The sequence below is a fragment of the Microcaecilia unicolor genome, chromosome 4, assembly GCF_901765095.1.
Source record: "Microcaecilia unicolor chromosome 4, aMicUni1.1, whole genome shotgun sequence".
Classification (NCBI taxonomy): Eukaryota; Metazoa; Chordata; class Amphibia; order Gymnophiona; family Siphonopidae; genus Microcaecilia; species Microcaecilia unicolor.
Genome location: NC_044034.1, coordinates 353,152,306 through 353,175,289, shown reverse-complemented (window position 1 = coordinate 353,175,289; position 22,984 = coordinate 353,152,306). Strand labels below are relative to the sequence as shown.

At 42.7% G+C, this 22,984-nt stretch overlaps 1 protein-coding gene across 1 annotated transcript in view; it reads left to right on the top strand.

Moving 5' to 3' along the window:
• Positions 1 to 22,984, top strand: part of PHEX (phosphate regulating endopeptidase homolog X-linked) — a 207,021-nt gene that overhangs the window by 91,780 nt on the left and 92,257 nt on the right. The window contains exons 10-11 of the mRNA XM_030202253.1: positions 9,981 to 10,074; positions 16,473 to 16,601. Coding sequence (XP_030058113.1) covers positions 9,981 to 10,074; positions 16,473 to 16,601 — 223 coding nt within the window. The remainder of the gene's footprint in view (positions 1 to 9,980; positions 10,075 to 16,472; positions 16,602 to 22,984) is intronic.

Below are 22,984 nucleotides of genomic sequence, written 5' to 3'. Positions count from 1 at the left end.
AGCGTGAACAGACGCTTCACAACCACCTGTTCCACTCCACTCATTATTTTATATACCTCTATCATGTCTCCCCTCAGCCGTCTCTTCTCCAAGCTGTATAGCCCTAGCCTCCTTAGTCTTTCTTCATAGGGAAGTCGTCCCATCCCCGCTATCATTTTAGTCGCCCTTCGCTGCACCTTTTCCAATTCTACTATATCTTTCTTGAGATGCGGCGACCAGAATTGAACACAATACTCAAGGTGCGGTCGCACCATGGAGCGATACAACGGCATCTAGTAGACAAAAAATAAAGCAAGTAAATCAATTAATGTGTAGAGGAAAGAGGAGAGGAGGGCATTTATTTATTTATTTATTGCATATGTATCCCACATTTTCGACATGCGCCCAAAACCCGTGTCTACACTACCCTAAGCCATTTTTTTAGCGCGCCTTTGTAAAAGGACCCCCAAATATGTCTTCCTGCTGGTATATGACCCGACATAAACCTACACATTTCTCTTATGATAACGATGTCTATATATTAACCATGTCCCCTAGATACTCCATACTATCCTAGTCTTCCCTTCCCCATCCTTTCTTCATCATAACCATCCCCGTTTCCTTATCTATCTTCATGACTCCTTCCCATGTTAATTAACATATACTTAAAGCATTCTATTATTATGTTACGTTATAGTTCTTAATATTCTTCTTAATGAATCTAATAATTGTAATTCTGTTAGTCTGCGTAAGCCGCATTGTACCTGCTTCTGTGGGAACGTGCGGGGTACAAATGTAATAATAAATAAATATGAGGAAGCTAGGCCAGGATCTTGAACCCCTTGAGCTTGGGTCATAGGGGTTTTGCTGGGAATACTTTGAGCAACACATGAGCTGAGCAAGGATTGCAGTTTCAGATACGTTTTTCATATTTGATGTCATTGGGAAATTGACTGCACTCGGAATTAAATTGTGAGCTGAGGAAGCGTGCCAGCTGCATTGAAAGGTTTGACCAAGCCATTCTGAAATAAGATTTAGCTGAAAGTATTGATCAAACAGTGCTGAAGAAGGAACGTTTATTAATGTAGTCCTCAAGTGAAAGCATTGTGCTTAACATTTTACTGTATCATTGAAGGAATAGGTTGTGAAAAGTCTGGATTTTATTTGCAATAGCTGAATGATGAAAGAGTTATAGATAGCCTTACCTACGAGGGCTCCTTCTTTCACATATATTTATAAGTCACAAAAGTTTTCCCTTTTTGTCACATTTATTAATATCATAGGGGTCCTTGGGTGCACCGAAAAATGTCCTGTGGTAGTGTATATGCGTGTTTTGGGCGTGCGCACCTGCAAAGAATGCCTTTTTAAAATTTTTGCCAAAAATGGGTGTGCGGCAAAATGAAAATTGCCGCGTGACCATTTTGGGTCTGAGACCTTACCGCCAGCCATTGACCTAGTGGTAAAGTCTCACATGGTAACCGGGCAGTAATGACCTATGCACTCTATTTTGGCGTTCGTTGGGCATGCGTAGACCCTTACGCGGCTTAGTAAAAGGGCCCCACAGTGGATTACAGGACTGGGTTTTGGATTTGAGTTTAAAGCTGAGTCAGTGCCAGCTTGATGATGGAAACCAAGCTGGTATTAGGTAGGATGCTATCCTAACTACGTCATGCAAGGTTCAGCGTTGGGAGTCACGGAGCGAGAAAGGGATCTAGGTGTCGTCGTTGATGATACGTTGAAAACTTCTGCTCAATGTGCTGCTGCGGCTAGGAAAGCAAATAGAATGTTGGGTATCATTAGGAAAGGGATGGAAAACAAAAATAAGGATATTATTCGGCCGTTGGATCGCTCCATGGTGCGACCGCACCTCGAGTATTGTGTTCAATTCTGGTCGCCGCACCTCAAAAAAGACATAGTGGAATTGGAAAAGGTGCAGAGAAAGGCGACAAAGATGATACAGGGGATGGGACGGCTTCCCTATCAGGATAGGCTGAAGAGGCTGGGGCTCTTCAGCTTGGAGAAAAGGCGGCTGAGGGGAGATATGATAGAGGTCTAAGATAATGAGTGGAATGTAACGGGTCGATGTGGAGCGTCTGTTTACGCTTTCCAAAAATACTAGGACTAGGGGGCATGCGATGAAGCTGCAGTGTGGTAAATTTAAAACGAATCGGAGGACATTTTTCTTCACTCAATGCGTAGTTAAACTCTGGAATCCGCTGCCGGAAAAGGTGGTTAAGGCAGTTAACTTAGCGGACTTCAAAAAAGGGTTGGACGGCTTCCTGGAGGAAAAAGCCATAGAATGTTACTGAATGGACGAGGGAATAATACAGTGTTTCTAGGATGGGTGGAACAAATTGCTTGTTCTTTTGGCTGCTGTCGGTGACGGTGCTGGGCTCGATGGACTTTTGGTCTGTCCCAGCATGGCGATGCTTATGTACTTATGTACTTCTTTTGGCCAAACTGGAGAGTAGAGAAGGACAGGGGAGAGGTCTGTATGGTACCTGGAACAGAGGATGGATATGTTCTTGATGCCACTCACAGGCAGAGTTTAGTGGATAGGGACCGGAGGTTGCCAGGGTCCAGGGGACCTGGGTGTTTCTAGAGAGGTCTTGATGTTGCTGAGGAGATAGATTTATGATGTAGCTACGGGGGCCATGGGGACCTGTGCCCCTCCAAATTGGATCTGTGGCTCCTGGTTTGTCTGGCGGGGGTCCCCAACCTCTGCCAGCTGAAGCCTTTCTCCAGCGCTGTTCTCTGCGCATGGCCTGCCCTGCTTCCTCTCATGTCGCGTGCATGCTCGGACCCCCACCAGCCAAGGTATGTGGAGTTTAGTGCATCCCATTACAAGGGGTCTCAAACTTCCCTAAAAAAATAAAAATAATAATGCATTTGAAAATAATGAATTATACTCGTTGTATTATTGACTATTTTTGGTTGTTTTATATTTTTTAATTTATTGTCTGTTAAACCTGAAATATACTTGCTACTTAATCGAGAGGGGGGGAGCTCTTAAATGTTACAGCTTAGGGGCCACAATGGGGGAGATTCTGTATATAGCGCCAAAAAATCAGCGCTGAATTCAGGGCCGACTGAGAATATTCTATAAACGGCGCCTAGATTTAGACGTGGTATATGGGATACGCTTAGTTGGTATTTCAGGCCCTAAATCTAAGCGCATCCATTTACACTAAAACTTGGTGTAAATCCTGGCGTGTAGATTTATGCGCACTGGGATACATTCTATAACTACCTCTCCACTCTTGTCTCTCCCTACCCCCCCTCGGGCACTCCGTTCTGTAGCTAAATCTCTCTTGTCTGCCCCCTTCTCCACTGCTAATTCCAGACTTCGTTCCTTTTATCTCGCTGCACCTCACGCCTGGAATAGACTTCCAGAGCCTGTACGTCTAGCCCCGTCTTTGGCCGTTTTCAAATCCAGGCTAAAAGCCCACCTCTTTAATGCTGCTTTTGACTCCTAGCCACTACTCACTTGCCCTGTACCCATTTATCCCCACCTCTTTAATTCCTTTACCTCTTAGTTGTTCTGTCTGTTTGCCTGTCCTATTTAGATTGTAAGCTCTTTGAGCAGGGACTGTCTTTTCATGTATGGTGTACAGCGCTGCTTTTAAATCCTAACCCTTGTTCACTTGTTCAGAACCCTTATGTTATAATCCTCACTTTAATATTCCCTTATCTCTTGTTTGTCCTGTTTGTCTGTCCTAATTAGATTGAAAGCTCTGTCGAGCAGGGACTGTCCCTTCATGTTCAAGTGTACAGCGCTGCGTACATCTAGTAGCGCTTTAGAAATGATAAGTAGTAGTAGTAGTAGTAGTACTTTTACAAAGTCGTGCAAATGATTCCCATGCAGCAAATGAGAAGAAGCCCACAGGAATCACTAGCAGGGCTGTAGTTACTTTCTAATAATGATTTGCTCTGTTGGAGTGTTCTTTCATATAGGGAATGTAAGTGAAAGGTAAGCATTAAATCTGCATGAGGCCATTCAAAATACTTCACTTTACTCTAAACAGCATTGGAACGTTGAAAGGCTAATAGAATTAATAATCATCGGGGGGGGGGGGGGGGGGGGGGGGTCATAGAACCACCTGGTCGTTGAAACCTTCTTGAGCTGATAGATGTGGTACTAGTCACAATGAGTTTGCTACAGAATTTTCCAGATGAAGTTACTTATCGGGGTAGTGCTGACCAAAGCTTTTGTTATTACAATTCTGAGAAATCTCGCGCCACTGAAAAGCTCCCCCTCCTTCTCTCTGTTTCGTTTTTCAGTGCTCACAGATATTGCCAAGTACGGTAGAGTTGTCGTTTTGATCTATGTGAACATTAGTCTACACTGATTTACCAATTATGAGGATAAAGTCAAGTGAATGTACAGAGGCGCTTGCTTCACAAAGCTGAGGTTTTTTTTGATAACACTATGGATATATTATAAATCCGCCATGCTCCCGTATTCCCGCCAATTAGGTGAACTGACAACATGGATATTTAGCTGCATAATTTTTAACTTGGGCATCATCTGATTACCTCCCTTATGGTTAGACTGCCTAACGAGCTTGATTTACGTTTTCCTTCCACTGACTTTTTCTGTACCATATGATACCATTAGCAAAATTTCTCTCTTTTATTACTCACATATTGCTATCTTTGTTCATATGGGATCAGTTAATCATTCTGTAGATAGTCTTTTGGCCCTTGGAAGGTAAATTGTGGCAAAAAAACTTTAAATAACAACTGTCATAGCATACAACTCGTAGCATTATAAGGGGTCCTTTTACTAAGGTGCCCTGAAAAATGGCCTGTGGCAGTGTAGGTGCGGGTTTTGGGAGGACACAGATCCGTTTTTCAGAGCGTCTATAAAAAAGGCCTTTTAAAAATTTTTACCGAAAACGGACATGCGGCAAAATAAAAATTGCGCACATCCATTTGGGGTCCGAGACCTTACTGCCAGCCAGTGACTTAGTGGTAAGGTCTCACGCGTTATCCGGGCGATAATGACCTACCCGCATCAAATGCCACTTGACGCACTTAGCTGACGCGCGCCAGAAAATAAAATTTATTTTTCAGACATGCGGCAAAAATGAAATTACCACAAAGGCCGTGCAGCAGCCAGGCGGTAACTCCAAATTGGCACACGTTGGGGCGTGCGTAGGCGCCTAGGTGGCTTAGTAAAAGAGCCCCTAAAAGTGATCAGTAGAATTATTAAGGGCAGGAAAAGCTAAAAGAAGGGGAGAAATGAGAAGATACAACAGAGTACGAAGAACCTACCACATCTGACAAATGACCACATAGTGGTCATTTATCATCCCCCTGATAAGTCCCTTTCATCCTTTCTCAGTGACTTTGTTGCCTGGCTTGCCTTCTTCCATGATCCTTCCTCCCCCTCTCTCATCCTTGGTGACTTTAATATTCCTGCTAATGATCCTTCCAACTCTTATATTTCCAAGTTACTCGCTTTAACATCCTCCTTTAATCTCCAACTATGCTCCACCTCCCCCACTCATCAAAATGGTCACTGTCTTGATCTCATCTTCTCCTCCAACTGTTCACCATCTAGTTTCCTTGCCTCTGATCTTCCCCTCTCTGATCACCATCTTATAATTTTCACACTTAAATCTCCTCCCTCCCAGTCCCGTCCTATCTTATCTAATTTATCTAGGAAACTTCACGATATTGACCCTTCATCTCTATCCTTCCATGTTTCAAACCTCCTCTCTACTGTGGCACCATCCACGTCTGTCAACGAGGCTGTTTCTTCTTACAACAATACTCTATCCTCTGCCTTAGACACTCTTGCACCTTTGATGACCTGTCCTATAAGGCGTACAAAACCCTAGCCTTGGCTGACTTCTAATTTCCGCTACCTACATTCCTGTACCCGCTCCGCCGAACGCCTCTGGCGGAAATCTCGGGCCCTTGCTGATTTCTTACACTTTAAGTTCATGCTGACCTCCTTCCAATCTGCTCTTTTACGTGCCAAACAGGATTATTATATCCAACTGACCAACTCTCTTGGCTCTAACCCTCGACTTCTCTTCACCACATTGAACTCTCTCCTTAAGGTGCCCCCTCCACAACTCCCCCTTCATTATCTCCTCAGACCCTTGCTGAATTCTTTCACGACAAGGTTCAAAAGATAAACCTTGCATTCTCTACCTCGCCACCTCTCCCTCCACTAGTCCGTTCCCCTCTCTCTCCTCCCCCTCATTCCCTTTCCTCCTTTCCTGAAGTTACTATTGAGGAAACTACACTTCTCCTTTCTTCCTCAAAATGTACCACCTGTTCCTCTGATCCCATTCCCACCCACCTTCTTAATGCCATCTCTCCTGCTCTTATTCTTTTTATCTGTCACATTCTCAACCTCTCACTTTCCACTGCGACTGTCCCTGCTGCCTTTAAACATGCTGTGGTCACACCTCTCCTTAAGAAGCCTTCACTCGACCCTACTTGTCCCTCTAATTACTGACCCATCTCCCTCCTTCCCTTTCTCTCCAAATTACTTGAGCGTGCTGTTCACCGCCGCTGCCTTGATTTTCTGTCCTCACATGCTATTCTTGACCCACTACAATCTGGTTTTCGCCCTCTCCACTCAACCGAAATTGTGCTTACTAAAGTCTCCAATGACCTACACTGGCTAAATCCAGAGGTCTCTATTCCATCCTCATTCTTCTTGATCTTTCCGCTGCTTTTGACACTGTCGATCACAGCATACTCCTTGATACCCTGTCCTCACTTGGATTCCAGGGCTCTGTCCTTTCCTGGTTCTCTTCCTACCTCTCCCTCCGCACCTTCAGTGTTCACTCTGGTGGATCCTCTTCTACTTCTATCCCTCTGCCTGTCGGCGTACCTCAGGGTTCTGTTCTTGGTCCCCTCCTCTTTTCTATCTACACTTCTTCCCTTGGTTCATTTATCTCATCCCATGGCTTTTCCTACCATCTCTATGCTGATGACTCCCAAATCTACCTTTCTACCCCTGATATCTCACCTTGCATCCAAACCAAAGTTTCAGCGTGCTTGTCTGACATTGCTCTCTGGATGTCTCAACGCCACCTGAAATTAAACATGACCAAAACCGAGCTTCTCATTCCCCCCCCCCCCCAAACCCACCTCCCCACTCCCCCCGTTTTCTATTTCTGTTGATGGCTCTCTCATTCTCCCTCAGCTCGAAACCTTGGGGTCATCTTTGACTCTTCTCTCTCCTTCTCTGATCATATCCAGCAGATCGCCAAGACCTGTCGTTTCTTTCTTTACAACATCCGTAAAATCCGCCCCTTTCTTTCCGAGCACTCTACCAAAACCCTCATCCACACCCTTGTCACCTCTCATTTAGACTACTGCAATCTGCTTCTTGCTGGCCTCCCACTTAGTCACCTCTCCCCTCTCCAATCGGTTCAAAACTCTGCTGCCCGTCTCGTCTTCCGCCAGGGTCACTTTACTCATACTACCCCTCTCCTCAAGTCGCTTCACTGGCTCCCTATCAGTTTTCGTATCCTGTTCAAACTTCATCTACTAACCTATAAATGTACTCACTCTGCTGCTCCCCAGTATCTCTCCACACTCGTCCTTCCCTACACCCCTTTCCGTGCACTCTGCTCCATGGATAAATCCTTCTTATCTGTTCCCTTCTCCACTACTGCCAACTCCAGACTTCGCTCCTTCTGTCTCGCTGCACCCTACGCCTGGAATAAACTTCCTGAGCCCCTACGTCTTGCCCCATCCTTGGCCACCTTTAAATCTAGACTGAAAGTTCACCTCTTTAACATTGCTTTTGACTCGTAACCACTCGCCATCACCTACCCTCCTCTCCTCCTTCCTGTACACATTAATTGATTTGATTTGCTTACTTTATTTTTTGTCTATTAGATTGTAAGCTCTTTGAGCAGGGACTGTCTTTCTTCTATGTTTGTGCAGCGCTGCGTACGCCTTGTAGCGCTATAGAAATGCTAAATAGTAGTAGTAGTAGTAGTAGTATCTGACCATGTATCAAACGGTGAAAGGAAAAGGGAGCCTTTCTACCAAGAACAGATAATGGAGAATAACAACCACAGCTTTTTCTGAGGGGGTACTTGGGGGTACTGAGTACCGGCACCTTATAAGTACATAAGTAATGCCACACTGGGAAAAGACCAAAGGTCCATCGAGCCCAGCATCCTGTCCACGACAGCGGCCAATCCAGGCCAAGGGCACCTGGCAAGCTTCCCAAATGTACAGACATTCTATACATGTTATTACTGGAATTGTGGATTTTTCCCAAGTCCATTTAGTAGTGGTTTATGGACTTGTCCTTTAGGAAACTGTCCAACCCCTTTTTAAACTCTGCTAAGCTAACCTCCTTCACCACGTTCTCCGGCAACGAATTCCAGAGTTTAATTACGTGTTGGGTGAAGAAACATTTTCTCTGATTTGTTTTAAATTTACTACACTGTAGTTTCATCGCATGCCCCCTAGTCCTAGTATTTTTGGAAAGCGTGAACTGACGCTTCACATCCATCTGTTCCACTCCACTCAATATTTTATATGCCTCTATCATGTCTCCCCTCAGCCGTCTCTTCTCCAAACTGAAAAGCCCTAGCCTTCTTAGTCTTTCTTCATAGGGAAGTCGTCCCATGCCCGCTATCATTTTAGTCGCCCTTCGCTGCACCTTTTCCAATTCTACTATATCTTTCTTGAGATGCCGCGACCAGAATTGAACACAGTACTCAAGGTGCAGTCGCACCATGGAGCGATATAACGGCATTATAACATCCTCACATCTGTTTTCCATACCTTTCCTAATAATACCCAAAATTCTATTCGCTTTCCTAGCTGCAGCAGCACACTGAGCAGAAGGTTTCAGTGTATTATCTACGACGACACCCAGATCCCTTTCTTGGTCCGTAACTCCTAACGTGGAACCTTGCATGACGTAGCTATAATTCGGGTTCTTTTTTCCCACATGCATGACCTTGCACTTGCTCACATTAAACGTCATCTGCCATTTAGCCGCCCAGTCTCCCAGTCTCGTAAGGTCCTTCTGTAATTTTTCACAGTCCTGTCGCGAGTTAACGACTTTGAATAACTTTGTGTCATCAGCAAATTTAATTACCTCGCTAGTTACTTCCATCTCTAAATCATTTATAAGTATGTTAAAAAGCAGCGGTCCTAGCACAGACCCCTGAGGAACCCCACTAACTACCCTTCTCCATTGTGAATACTGCCCATTTAACTGCACTCTCTGTTTCCTATCCTTCAACCAGTTTTTAATCCACAATAGGACATTTCCTCCTGTCCCATGACCCTCCAATTTTCTCTGTAGCCTTTCATGAGGTACCTTGTCAAACGCCTTTTGAAAATCCAGATACACAATATCTTTCAGCTCCCCTTTGTCCACATGTTTGTTTACTCCTTCAAAGAATTGAAGTAAATTGGTCAGGCAAGATTTCCCCACACAAAAGCCGTGCTGACTTGGTCTCAGTAATCCATGTCCTCGGATGTGCTCTGTAATTTTGTTTTTGATAATAGTCTCTACCATTTTTCCCGGCACCAACGTCAGACTCACCTTTTCCATTGTCTGCTAAAATTGACCCATGGACTCCAAGTTTTAATGAAAGAGCACAGGCTCTAGACACCAATTCTGCTTTGTCATAGATTCTGTGACTGGTTGCAGGGGACCTGGCTATTGTGGGGTGGGTCTCTCAGTGATTACCCCACTCCTGAAGGGTGGCCTAGCATTTGAGTACCGGCACCTTTTTTTGCTAGAACAACACTGATAACAACTGACACAATCAACATGTCATCCTAATCCCATTTTATCTTTTCGAAATCCTTTCTTCCTCAGTTTTCCCCTTCTTTCCACCTGAAACTTATGAGCAGAACAATCAGTGTTAAATGGTTTTGCTGAGCCTGGGGAGTTTGTCTTAGAGAAGAACTCATATTTTTACTGTATTCTGATTGATTTGGCAGATCTCTCTCTCTCTCATCATAACAGGTGACGTGTGTTTCTTACTTTACAGAACGTTGGCCAACTATCTCGTCTGGAGACTTGTCTACGCGAGAATCCCTAACCTCAGTAGACGGTTTCAGTATAGACAGCTGGAATTTGCACGGGTAAGCGGAAGTTATTTCAGTGCTGATTAACATAACATGGGGTCCTTTTAGTAAGCTGCGGTAAAAGGGGGACTGTGCTAGCGTCAGCGCGTATTTTTGATGCTCACCGAGGCCCCCTTTTCCTGCAGCGGGTTAAAGGCTGTCCGGTTTTGGGAAAAAGAAATGGCCGTGCGGTAAGAACCACTTACCGCACGACCATTTTGGTGTGGAGCCCTTACCGCCACCCATTGAGATGGCTGTAAGGGATCCCACACTAACCCGGCGGTAACAGGGCAGCTTCCAGCGCTGCCCAATTATCGCCAGTTGAGTTCTGACACTACAAAAATAGGACATGTCTTTGTAGTGATGGAAATGGTGCATGATAGGGGTGGGAAGTACCGCCGGGTAGGGCCGCCGAGAGGGGGGGGCAGGGGTGGCAAAATTCCCTGGGTCCGGGCCTCCAAGGGGGGCCCGGCGCTGGGGTCAGGGCGCTGGCACTGCAGTCTCCGGTCTCACCTGCCTGCCTCCATGGCTCTGGGCCCCCTGCATTCAAAGAGGCAGTCGCAGATCACCTCTCTTCTGGCCTTCCCTCCCTGTGTCCCGCCCTCGCGCAAACCGGAAGTTACATCAGATGAGAACGGGACACAGGGAGGGAAGGCCAGAAGAGACGCGATCTGCAACTGCTGCTTTGAATGAAGGGGGCCCGGAGCCGTGGAGGCAGGCAGGTGAGACCGCGGACTGCAGCGGTGGGGGAGGTGGGGGGGCGGAGGTGGGGCAGCCTTGCCCCGGGTCCGGCCTAGTCTCTCAGCGGCCACCAGGGCATCTTGTAGGCGTATTCTGTAAAGAGATGCACGTAAATTCTAGTGTGTGGATCTAAAAAGGGGACGTGTCCATGGGAGGGGAATGGGCAAGTCAGGGGGATTCCTAAAATTTATGCGCTTTGTTATAGAATTTGCAGAGTCCGTGTCTCATTTACGCGTGGGGATTTACACCAGGTTTTCATTGGTGTAAAAAGTCACGCCTAAATGTAGATGTGTGTCCCAGAGCTAACTGTAAGGGTGGTTTATAGAATAACGCTAAGCGCTGGGTTTTTTTGGTGCCGATTTTTGAGGCGCCATTTATAGAATCTAACGTCATCGCTAACCAATTGATATTCAAAATGGCGTAATCAGGTAGAAGAGTCTCTTGCCCAGTTACATTGCACTGACTGTCCCAATCATTAATATTCAGTGGTAACTCGACTAGATAATGCTGCAGAATATTAGCTCCGACTGCAAGAGCACGAGCTGGTCCGAGGATGGAGATATTCAGTGCCAGTGTCCCAACTGCACATCAGGCATATAAGTGCGGCACTAAATATCAGCTGTAGGTGGAAATTTTCCATGTGTTGCCAAATCACTGGATGCTTGGAGGGGCCTCCAGTGAATGTCTGAGCCTAATTCAGCCTGCAGCAATCAGTGTGTGCTAAATGTGGCCCCCTTTCATTTTGGGGCTTTGTTTCTTATTTGATTTACCTTATACATATAAGTGTCTGGAATACGGCTCTTATACATATAGTTGTCAGCACAAAAACATAGAAAATGAAGGCAGATAAAGACCATATGGCCTGTCATACCAACTGCTAATCTCTATTATCCCTCTCTCTCCCTTATTTATTTTTTTTATTTATTGCATTTGTATCCCACATTTCCCCACCTATTTGCAGGCTCAATGTGGCTTACAAAAAACCTGTTATGGCATCGCAATTCCAGGAGATAATACAGTTGGTGTTACAACAAGATCATGGATGATGATAAAACAATCAAAACAAAGTTATAGAAGATGATTATCAGAAAAGGGTGAGGTGGTGTGGTGTGAAGTGGTGTAGTGTAATAGTTAAGCTATGGATTTTTATTGTAGGCTTTGTTGAAGAGATGAGTTTTTAGAGATTTGCGAAAGTTGGTTATTTCATTAATCATTTTCAAGTCAGTTGGCAGTGCATTCCATAGCTGCGTGCTCATGTAGGAGAAGCTAGTTGCATGTGTTAGTTTGTATTTTAGTCCTTTGCAGTTGGGGAAGTGCAGATTAAGGAATTTGCGGGCTGATCTTTTAGCATTTCTGGGAGGTAGGTCCACGAGGTCTATCATGTAGCTCGGGGCATCTCCGTGGATGATTTTGTGAACAATTGTGCAGATCTTGAACGCAATGTGCTCTTTAAGTGGGAGCCAGTGAAGGCTTTCCCTTAGGGGTTTTGCACTTTCATATTTTGTTTTGCCAAATATGAGTCTGGCTGCGGTATTCTGGGCTCTTTGAAGTTTCTTGATAGTTTGTTCTTTGCAGCCAGCGTATAGTGCGTTGCAGTAGTCCAGGTGACTTAGTACCATTGACTGTACCAGGTTACGGAAAATGGATCTCAGAAAGAATGGTTTTACTCATTTGAGTTTCCACATGGAGTGGAACATCTTTTTCGTTGTATTCTTCACGTGGGTTTCAAGAGTGAGATTTCGATCAATGGTGACTCCAAGAATTTTCAGATTACTTGTGACTGGAAGAGAGAAGTTTGGTGTGGTTATGTTGGTGAAGTTGTTTGTGTTATGTTGTGAGGTAAGTACAAGGCATTGTGTTTTTTCTGCGTTGAGTTTTAGCTGGAATGCATCAGTCCAGGAGTGCTTGATTTGGAGGCTTTGATTGATCTCATTGATGATTTCCTTTAGATCATATTTGAACGGGATATAAATCGTGATATCGTCAGCATATATGTAGGGGTTGAGCTTATGATTGGCTAGTAGCTTGGCTAAGGGTATCATCATTAGGTTGAAGAGGGTTGGTGATAGGGGGGAACCTTGGGGGACTCCGCAGTCAGGTGTCCATAGATCTGAGATGTCCTCGTTAGCTATTACTTGGTATGATCTTGTGGTCAAGAATCCTTTGAACCAGTTGAGTACATTGCCTCTGACTCCAAAGTATTCAAGAATGTTTAGTAATATTTCATGGTTGACCATGTCGAAGGCGCTGGACATGTCAAATTGTAGGAGGAGTATATTATTGCCAGTTGCAATTGTTTGTTTAAAAGAGTTCATTAAAGTCACTAGTACAGTTTCAGTACTATGGTTTGAGCGGAATCCTGATTGGGACGTGTAGAATTGAGTATTTATTTAGGTATTCCGTGAATTGTTTTGTCACTACACCTTCCATGAGTTTGGTTATTAGTGGGATGGATGCTACTGGGCGATAGGTGGTTATGTCATTTGTGCTTTTCTTTGCATCTTTAGGTAGAGGGGTGAGTAGGATGTTTCCTTTATCCTTAGGGAAGAGGCCGTTTTGTAGCATGTAGTTTAGGTGCCTTGTGAGGTCTGTTTTGAATTGCTGAGGGGCAGATTTTATAAGGCTAATAGGACAGGTGTCTAGTTTGCATTGCAACTTAGCATATCTTCCAAGCGATTGGGAGATGTTGTCAATTGAGACTATGTCAAAATTAGTCCATGATCGGTCTGCTGGGCATTCTCCTGGTATTGGGTCTAGGCATTCAAGGAGGTGTACGTGGTCTGTTGTATTGATAGGTATCTTGAGTCGTAGCTTTATAATTTTCTCTTTGAAGTAGTTTGCTAGATTGGTTACTGATGGAGTGTCTGTGTTGTTATTGGCAACCGGAGTGGTATTTAGTAGTTTGTTTATGAGTAAGAAGAGTTTATGTATGTCTTTGTAGTTTGGACCGATTTTATTTTTATAATATGATCTTTTAGTTTGTCTGATGGTATATTTGTATTTTCTTTGTAGTTGTTTCCAGTCGTTGAATGTGGAGTCATCTTGTTTTTTGTTCCAAGCTCTCTCTAATCTTCTGATTTGTGTCTTTAGTTCGTTTAGTTTTTTGTTGAACCATGGTATTGAATTTTTCCTGTGTGAGGTTCTAGTATGAAGCGGTACTATGTTATCTAGCACGATTCTGCATCTGTTGTCCCATGCTTTCTTCATCTCCACCACCGTTCTGTGCATCCACCACCCTTTCTGGCAGCAGCAGTGGCATTGATAGGCTGCTTGTGGCATGCACAATGAATGATAAAACAAAACATTCAATTTTATGTTCTCTTTCCCACAGCGTTGTCCAATTTCTGGTTTTATACTTTACTCAAATCAAACACAGTGAGGGTGACAAAAGAAAGAGCAGCAGACGATATCCAAACAATTGTCTTTATTGTTACACCCGAGACTCGACACGAGTTGTGTTTCAGCCTAAAAAGGCCTTCCTCAGGAGTCTTCTATTGGATATATGATGATTCTAAGTTAACCTTAATGAAATACACGTGATGTCTAATAACAAACAAAGCTTCAGTCTGAATTTTGAGCGAACAGCACTGGCGCCGAAAACAGCTTATTAGACATAACATGTATTTCATTAAGGCTAGCTAAGTACATCCAATAGAAGACGCCTGAGGAAGGCCTTTTTAGGCCGAAACACGACTCGTGTCGAGTCTCATATGTTACGATAAATACAATTGTGTGGACGTCGTCTGCTACTCTTGCCTTTGTCACCCTCGCTGTGTTTGATATTTTTGCATGACTGCAAGGGTTACTACTCTTCTGTCTTTTTGCTGTTTGTACTTTATTCACCATGGTGGTTTCATACTTACGCATGTTTTATGTTTTGCTTTATTATTCATTGTGTATGTCACAGTGATGTTTATTGCTTCTGCTTATGAAGTAGTGGATGTCCACCATTTTTCAACTGGTTCCATTTCACTATACATGTTGTATTTTTAAAATATAAATATTATTTAATATTATGTGCATATGTACTTTGTTTTGTATGATTTATTCGATTATTTTCTGTAGTATTAAACCCCTGAAGCAGCTTATGAGTGGGCGAAACATGGACTACGTTGGGTGATATTTCAATAAAGAGATTTGTTTTACTGGACCTGCTTTATGTCCATATATCTGGGACATACGCGCGCACATGCTAACTCTATGACTGGCAAGTGGTTGCCTCTAAGTGCATATATTTATCACATTAAGCTAGTATTCTATAATGGAAAGTAGGTGTCTACTTTCATTTATAGAAAATGTGCCAATCAGGCGCCCTTTGAAACAGGATATGATACCCTATGCTGCTACCAACATTTCAACACAAAATTCACTTGGGAACTGCAGAATACCTTATTGCAGCATTTAATACCTCAGTGGTAACTCGCGTCACATAGCGATGTATTCCTGTGGCTAACCCACTTCATTGATCATATGTTGATTTTATTTTATTTTATTATAACTTAGTCATTTTCAATCATTTTCAACACTTTTAGAATTGTAGAATAAAATAGATTTACCTAACTTGCACAGGGAGACCCGCAACCAACATGAATCATGTTTCGCCAAAGGGCTGCATCAGGGTTAAGTCTCTGTCTCTGAAACAAGAAAAATATTTGGATTAAAACTTGTCTCCACAGACTTATACTAAAAAAAAACCCCTTTCCCTTCTGCATACTTGAAAATGTCTCCGTAAGAATCAAAATGGCGTCTGCTCTCAAGATCCCATCAAGTTTAATTAATTATATATTCATGACCCATCATGTGACTCAGCCCCCTCCAATGGAAACTATCTTTAAATTAAGGAAGGAGGAGTAGCCTAGTGGTCAGTGCAGTGGACTTTGATCCTGGGGAACTGAGTTCAATTCCCACTGCAGCTCCTTGTGACTCTGGGCAAGTCACTTAACCCTCCATTGCCCCTGGTACAAAATAAGTACCTGAATATATGTAAATCGCTTTGAATGTAGTTGCAAAAACCTCAGAAAGGCAGTATATCAAGTCCCATTTCCCTTTCCCCCTTTCTCTTATGACATCACAATATCAGAAGTGAGCCAAGTATTGGGCAGTGAAGCCATTGTGACATCACTGATGAGGTTAGCTCTTATTGGTAGAATGAGTAGAGGAGTAGCCTAGTGGTTAGTGAAGTGGACTTTGATCCTGGGGAACTGAGTTCAATTCCCACTGCAGCTCCTTGCGACTCTGGGCAAGTCACTTAACCCTCCATTGCCCCTGGTACAAAATAAGTACCTGAATATATGTAAACTGCTTTGAATGTTGTTGCAAAAACCTCAGAAAGGCAGTGTGTCAAGTCCCATTTCCCTTTCCAGATTGGGGGAAATATGGTGTTTAATTCAAAAATCCATTTCTGTTCTTTGTAATCAAGCAGTCTTTGGGCACCTATATATCAGTTTAACGTAATACATGACCCCCTATGAGCAAGTTGATATTTGCAGTAATCTAGTTCATCCCGCTACATGAGAGAAGAATTATACCACTGCATTTCATTAGTATGCTTTCTCCAAAGCCATGGACTTCTTCCTCTGAATCCATTTGCCCAGTTACTGAATGGTGGGAGAGGTAGGGGAGCAATTTTGTGTGTTCACCAGAGGAACAACTTATGTTGTTTTGTTTTGCAAAAGGTAATCCTTGGAACGACCTCTTTGGTAGCTCGTTGGGACAGATGTGTGAACTACGTTAAAAATGCCCTGGCTTTTCCAGTGGGGAGAATGTTTATTGACACCCATTTCCAGGAAGACAAGAAGCATATGGTAAGTTCTGTCTTTGCTGGTGGTGAGTTATGTTTTATAATCTGCTCTGGCTGGGAAACAAGTTTAAAGAAAAGACCATTCCGATTTATATATTAAAAAATGTCATCTTTGAGGGATGACGGGTAAACCTTCAACACAAATTGTAAAGGTTACAAAGTCTTCCTTTTCTTTCTGTAGGCAGAAAATGTGATTTATTCTTTGATTTTTTTTTTGGGGGGGGGGAGGGGGTTCTGGAATCTTCTGCGTTGTGATGACTCTGTGTAACTCACAATTTCCATTTTACTGTTCTTATTGCCTGGCGCTTTCTCTCTGCTCAATGTAGGACTCTGTGAGATTGATATACAGAAGATTTATGTGGGTAAAAGCAGCTTTTATGTAAGTATGTCCACAGAAACTAGTTATGTGGATAAAAAGGAAGTGCAGATAGAGGCATGCTGAGGACGGACTGTCAGATTTATGGGCACTGTCCAGACATATTTGTGTGGACAGAGAGCAGGAAGAAATCTGAGCACACCAGTTTATCAGCTCAGATTTAGTCAGACACTGTTCTACGTTTGTACAAGAACAAATGCAGCTGATATCCTGACAAAAAGTCAACTGTACAAACTTACCTGTAACTTCCACGACTGCCACCTCAATATTGTGTTCTTTGAGGCTCCATCTACAGACCAGTGGGTCTTCTCCTCTGTCTCTCATTTCCAGCTCTCCAGTGCCCACCTTGGCTGTCACAGCAATGACCCTTGCTTGAGTGACACAGGTCCCTTCCCTTTTTAGATTCCAGTACCGACATACTATTTACTGGAGGGTAAATACTGCTGTGTGGCGCAGGGGCATAGCCAGACTTCGGCGGGAGGGGGGGGTCCAGAGCCTGAGGTGAGGGGGCACATTTTAGCCCCCCCCCCGCCACCGCTGACCCCCCTCCGCCATTGCTGACCCCCCCCCCTCCCCCCCGCCATCGCCTACTTTTGCTGGCGGGGGAGGCTTCGTTCTGTTTCTGTGAGTCTAACGTCCTGGACTTTTCTTGTAGGAACTTGTACAAACCTTTTTTAAACCTTGCTAAACTAACTGCTTTTACCAAATCTGGCAACCAATTCCAGAGTGTAATTACACATTGAGTAAAGAAATGTTTTCTCTGGTTTATTTTAAATTTACTACTTGGTAGCTTCTTTCCGTGCCGCCTAGTCCCTGTATTTTTGGAAAGAGTAAACAAGCGATTCACTTCTACCCATTCCACTCCACTCAGTACTTTAAAGACTTCTGTCATATCTGCCCTCAGCCATCTTTTCTCTAAGCTGAAGAACCCTAGCTGTTTCAGCCTTTTCTCATAGGGAAGTCATCCTATCCCCTTTATCATTTTCATCACCCTTCTTCTTTTCTAATTCTGCTATATCTTTTTTAAGATGCAGTGACCAAAATTTCACATTGCATCATGGAGAAATACAAAGTCATTATAATAGTCTCAGTTTTGTTCTCTACTAATTTTCTAATAACTCCTAACATTCTATTTGGTTTCTTAGTTGCCGCTGCACACAGCAGAGGGTTTCAATGTATCATCAATAATGATACTTAAGTCCTTTTCTTGGCAGTGATTCCTAATGTGGAACCTTGCATCAGATATCTATAGTTCGGGTTCCTCTTTTCCACATGCATCACTTTGCACTTGCTTACGTTAAACGTCATCTGCTATTTAGATGCCAAATCTCCCAGTCTTGTAAGGCCTTCTTGTAATTTTTTACAATCCTTTTGTGATTTAACACTACTACTACTTATCATTTCTAAAGCGCTACTAGACGTACGCAGTGCTGTACACTGGAACATGAAGAGACAGTCCCTGCTCGACTGAGCTTACAATCTAATTAGGACAGACAAACAGGACAAACAAGAGATAAGGGAATATTAAAGTGAGGATGATAAAATAAGGGTTCTGAACAAGTGAATAAGGGTTAGGAAAAAGCAGCGTCAAAAAGGTGGGCTTTTAGCTTAGATTTGAAGACGGCCAGAGATGGAGCTTGACGTACCGGCTCAGGAAGTCTATTCCAGGCATAAGGTGCAGCAAGATAAAAGGAACGGAGTCTGGAGTTAGCGGTGGAGGAGAAGGGTGCAGATAAGAGAGATTTACCCAGTGAAAGGAGTGCCGCGCGTCCATTTTGGGTCTGAGACCTTACCGCCAGCCATTGACCTAGCGGTAAAGTCTCACGCAGTAACCGGGCGGTAATGACCTACGCGCATCAAATGGCGCGAGTCCAAAAATAAAAATTATTTTTCAGATGCGCATATCGGATGCACGCCAAAAATGAAATTACCGCAAGAGCCACGCGGTAGCCAGGTGGTAACTCCATTTTGGCTCACATAGACGCTTACGTGGCTTAGTAAAAGGACCCCTCTGTCCAGGAGCTCTGAAAGGATGGACTGGATTTTTTGCCTGTCTCCCATCCTTTCTTCCAGATTTTTCCTTGTCATGCTGCAGCTGTGTAAGTCTTAAATGCACACCAGGGCACAATAGCAGATCAGCAACTGAGGCTTGATTCCTCTCAGTAATAGTCTACTCTTTGCAATGGTACACAACATTTATTGAATTAGTGTACTGCAATCAATATGTTATAAAGTATCCTTTTCCCTTGGGAGCGATTCATCTCCTCTGTAGAATGCTTTCTTGAATGCAGTTTTAGTGATATTTTTACTTGTCCCTTATGGTGCCAAGAATATTGATATCACCGATAAAAAAAAAAAAAAAAAAAGGAAAAACTGCAGACTAAATGAAAGAAAGAGTTTCCTATTTTTCTGCTGACACCGGAATGAAAACTAAATTGCAATTTAGACAGAGGCATTTTTGCAATTTCTTTGCTGGTGCTGAGGATATAAGCCAGTGTATTTGCATATGGGACTGTTACATTTTGACATAGCATACAACGGAGGTGTAGATAATAAATACAGTTATGCACCCTGGAGTACAGTCAAAGGGCAAAGGCCATAAATCGTGAGGCCCAGGAACTTATCATCTGATCTGATATCCATACGGGCAAACAGGCCTGGGAAAGGAGGATGCATAAACAAACATGAGAATGTGGTTTAGCAGGTGAGGGAAACCAGATAGTTTTGAAAAAAAGACCAGATGATCCCAAGTAAGATAGCTTGCTGAAGCCTTGTAAATCATTGTTAAACACAAGTGTATAAAAATAGCTGTTTCAGTTCAGTATGTTGGAGTGATAGATACAGAAAGCATATGTATGCAGCAGTTCTATCCTCCCATGAGAAAATATTAATTGTATCAATACTTGGTAAGTAAATAAATTACTTTTCTCATAAGCGGCAGCCTTGGTCTTTTATCTCTACAAATTGTGGGTAACTGGTATATGAAGATTTGGAGAGGTGGTAAAAAGACCTAAACATTTACACCGAATTAATTAATTCACAGGATAAACATACCGATAAATGAGTCCTCTGCTAAACTTAGAGTGCTAGTGAAGCACAAGTATCAGGACGCTAAAAATAAAAGAAAATATTGAGGACGCTAAAAGATAATAAATAAATAAAACGCAAAAATCCAAGGGGCACGTGCAGGGGTGCTGCGTGTTGATTTGGAGAGAAGAAGCCAAAATAGAGAGAGAGAGAAAAAAAATAATATATAGTGGAGCAGTACTGGGATAGAAAATGTCGGGTGGTGCTGGGTTGAGAAAAAGTAAAATGCTAACCCAAAGAGCAGGAGCAGGTGTTGAGCACTGGTGCAGAGAGCTGAAAAAAGAAAAAAAAGGAGATAACCACAGGAGCTAAAGCCACCATAGAACGGGGAACAATCCCCCATAGGAAAACAGGATATAGAAAAGACCTCCCGGAGTCCAAAACACATTCAGCTAGATGCAGCCAAAATGTACAAATGAAAAAACCGCGAAAAAAGAAGCGCGAAGGATATATGGTAACTGACAGTGACGTAGACTGACGTAATGAAAATGCGAGTGCAACAGCAATAGACAGGCAGTGTATCCAATAGACAAGAGCCCCATAAAAATGAGTCAGAGAAAACTAAAAAAATGAGGAGATAAACTGAAAATAAAGATATACAATAAAAATGAAAGCACTAAATAAATATAAATATAAGCGGTAATATCAAACGTGGGGTCAAAATAAGCTGTTAGTAATATGACTTTTAGCGTAATGATAGCAATGGCACTAGGATGGCATATGTAATGTAATTTACATATATAACCAATAATGAAAGATTGAAAATACAAATAGTTCCTTAGATAAGAATAATGATAACCATTTAACAACAATAATTGAAAAACAATATATAATATAATAATAGAAATAAAAATGAAAATGAAAATAATAATAATAATAATAATAATAATAATAAAAATTAGAATGAAATGAAATAAAAACATATATATCAATGGCTTCTATAATATACAGAGATGCAGCTTTAATAGTTTGTGTTTTAAAAGCAGCTCATAAGAAATGTATAAATTCAATTTCTTTATTCAGACCCTTTGGAAACACACGCATTCTAACTGATAGCGCGTTGTTCTGCTCTCAATAAAGTTAAGTCAATATCACCACCTCGAACGTTACTTTTGATAACTTGAAATAATACAAAGAATTTTATGTCATCAATGCTATGTTTTGCATGGATCCAGTGTTCTACCAATGGGGCAGTTTTAATTTGTCTCTTGATACAACTGCGGTGTTTGATAATCCTAACTTTAATTTTCCTATTTGTCTTAACCAATGTATAGCATATTAGAAGGGCACATAATGATGTATACAACATTTTTGGAATTGCAATCACTATCAAACTTGAGTTTGTAATGTTTACCCGAACTGGGATGTATGAAGAGGTCAAGTTGGAGTGAGTGGGCGCAGACCGAGCAAGAATTGCAAGGTCTGTGACCACCATACTGCTGGGACATACTACTTCGTAGTATTGGAAGGGTGGAAGGAACCAAATGATTCCTTAATTTAGGATTCCGAGAGAGGGCAAAAGTAGGGGTAATATGAGATGCCCCGACTTACATGCTAGACCTCCTGGATCTACCACCCAGAAATGCTAAAAGATCTTCCCGAACCTTCCTTAGCCTACACTTCCCCAGCTGTAAAGGATTAAAATACAAACTAACACACGCGACCACCTTTTCCTACTTGAGTACGCAGCTGTGGAATGCACTCCCAATTCACCTGAAAACAATCAATGAATTAAGTAACTTCCGCAAATCTCTGAAAACATATCTCTTTAACAAGGCCTTCCACTAACTAACTAAACCACAACATCTAACTACCTTTATCAGATTGTATCTTCTATAACCACCTGATCAATTCCTGTTGTTCTCCCTGACTTCTTTGTAACACCAATTGTATTCTTTACCCTGGTATGGCGACGCCATATCAGGTCTTTGTAAGCCACTTTGAGCCTGCAAATAGGTGGGAAAATGAGGGATACAAGTGCAATAAATAAATATCTCTGAAGCATGGATGCGTTTGTACAATATGCCAGTGCTTGAGGATGATATTTTTGAAAGTGTGACTCATAGAGGAGAACCGTAATGCACCTACTAATTCTGGATTTTTCTTGGATTTTGGCCCAGTTTTCAGCAATTCTTCTCTTGTCCTAGTGTTGGCCTTGTTAAAGCCTTTAGATATGCATTCGTTGGGGTATCCACGTTGTCTAAATCTGCTTGATAATTCTTTCGAATGCTTATGGAAATCATCTGTATTGGCACACACTCTTTTAAGCCTGGGAAAAGATGGTGCCAAGCTCTTGAGAAGGCCATCTATTGGCTCTTGCTGCCGTCATTACAAAGAGATCCGCTAAACATCGTCAACTCATTGGGTGCAGTCAAAGCATTAATGAAATCGGCAAATGCCCTCTTGCAATGCAGATTTTTAGCATCCAAATGTACTGCCCAATATTCAAAAGCACTTATCCTTTAAAGTGGCAGCTATTAGCGCCACTGGAAATTATTACAAATTGCCCTGGTACTATCTACATAGCGACGAGCAGAACGTGGGCATTCCACCCAACTATATAGATGGTGGTGATATTTATTTTGCTGTCCATATAGCTAGGTAGCAAAAGGCCTGTCCTAAATTTATCTGCTATCATTGCTATCCATATAGGGCTAGATTCTATCCTCGGCATCTAAAAAAATCAGCGCCGAAAAAGTGCTAGCCTATAAACTGTGCATAAAGTTACGTGCAGTTTATAGAATAGCCCTTACACCTGGGACTTGCGTCTAACCTTAGGCGTGGCCATTTGTACCAACTGAAATGTGGTGCAAATGTAGATGCCTAAATTAGGAAGGAATCCCTGTTATTCTATAACAACACGCGTAAACGCTAGGTATGCCCCCATTTCGTCCTTCAACAGAAGACGATTCCACAATATCAAT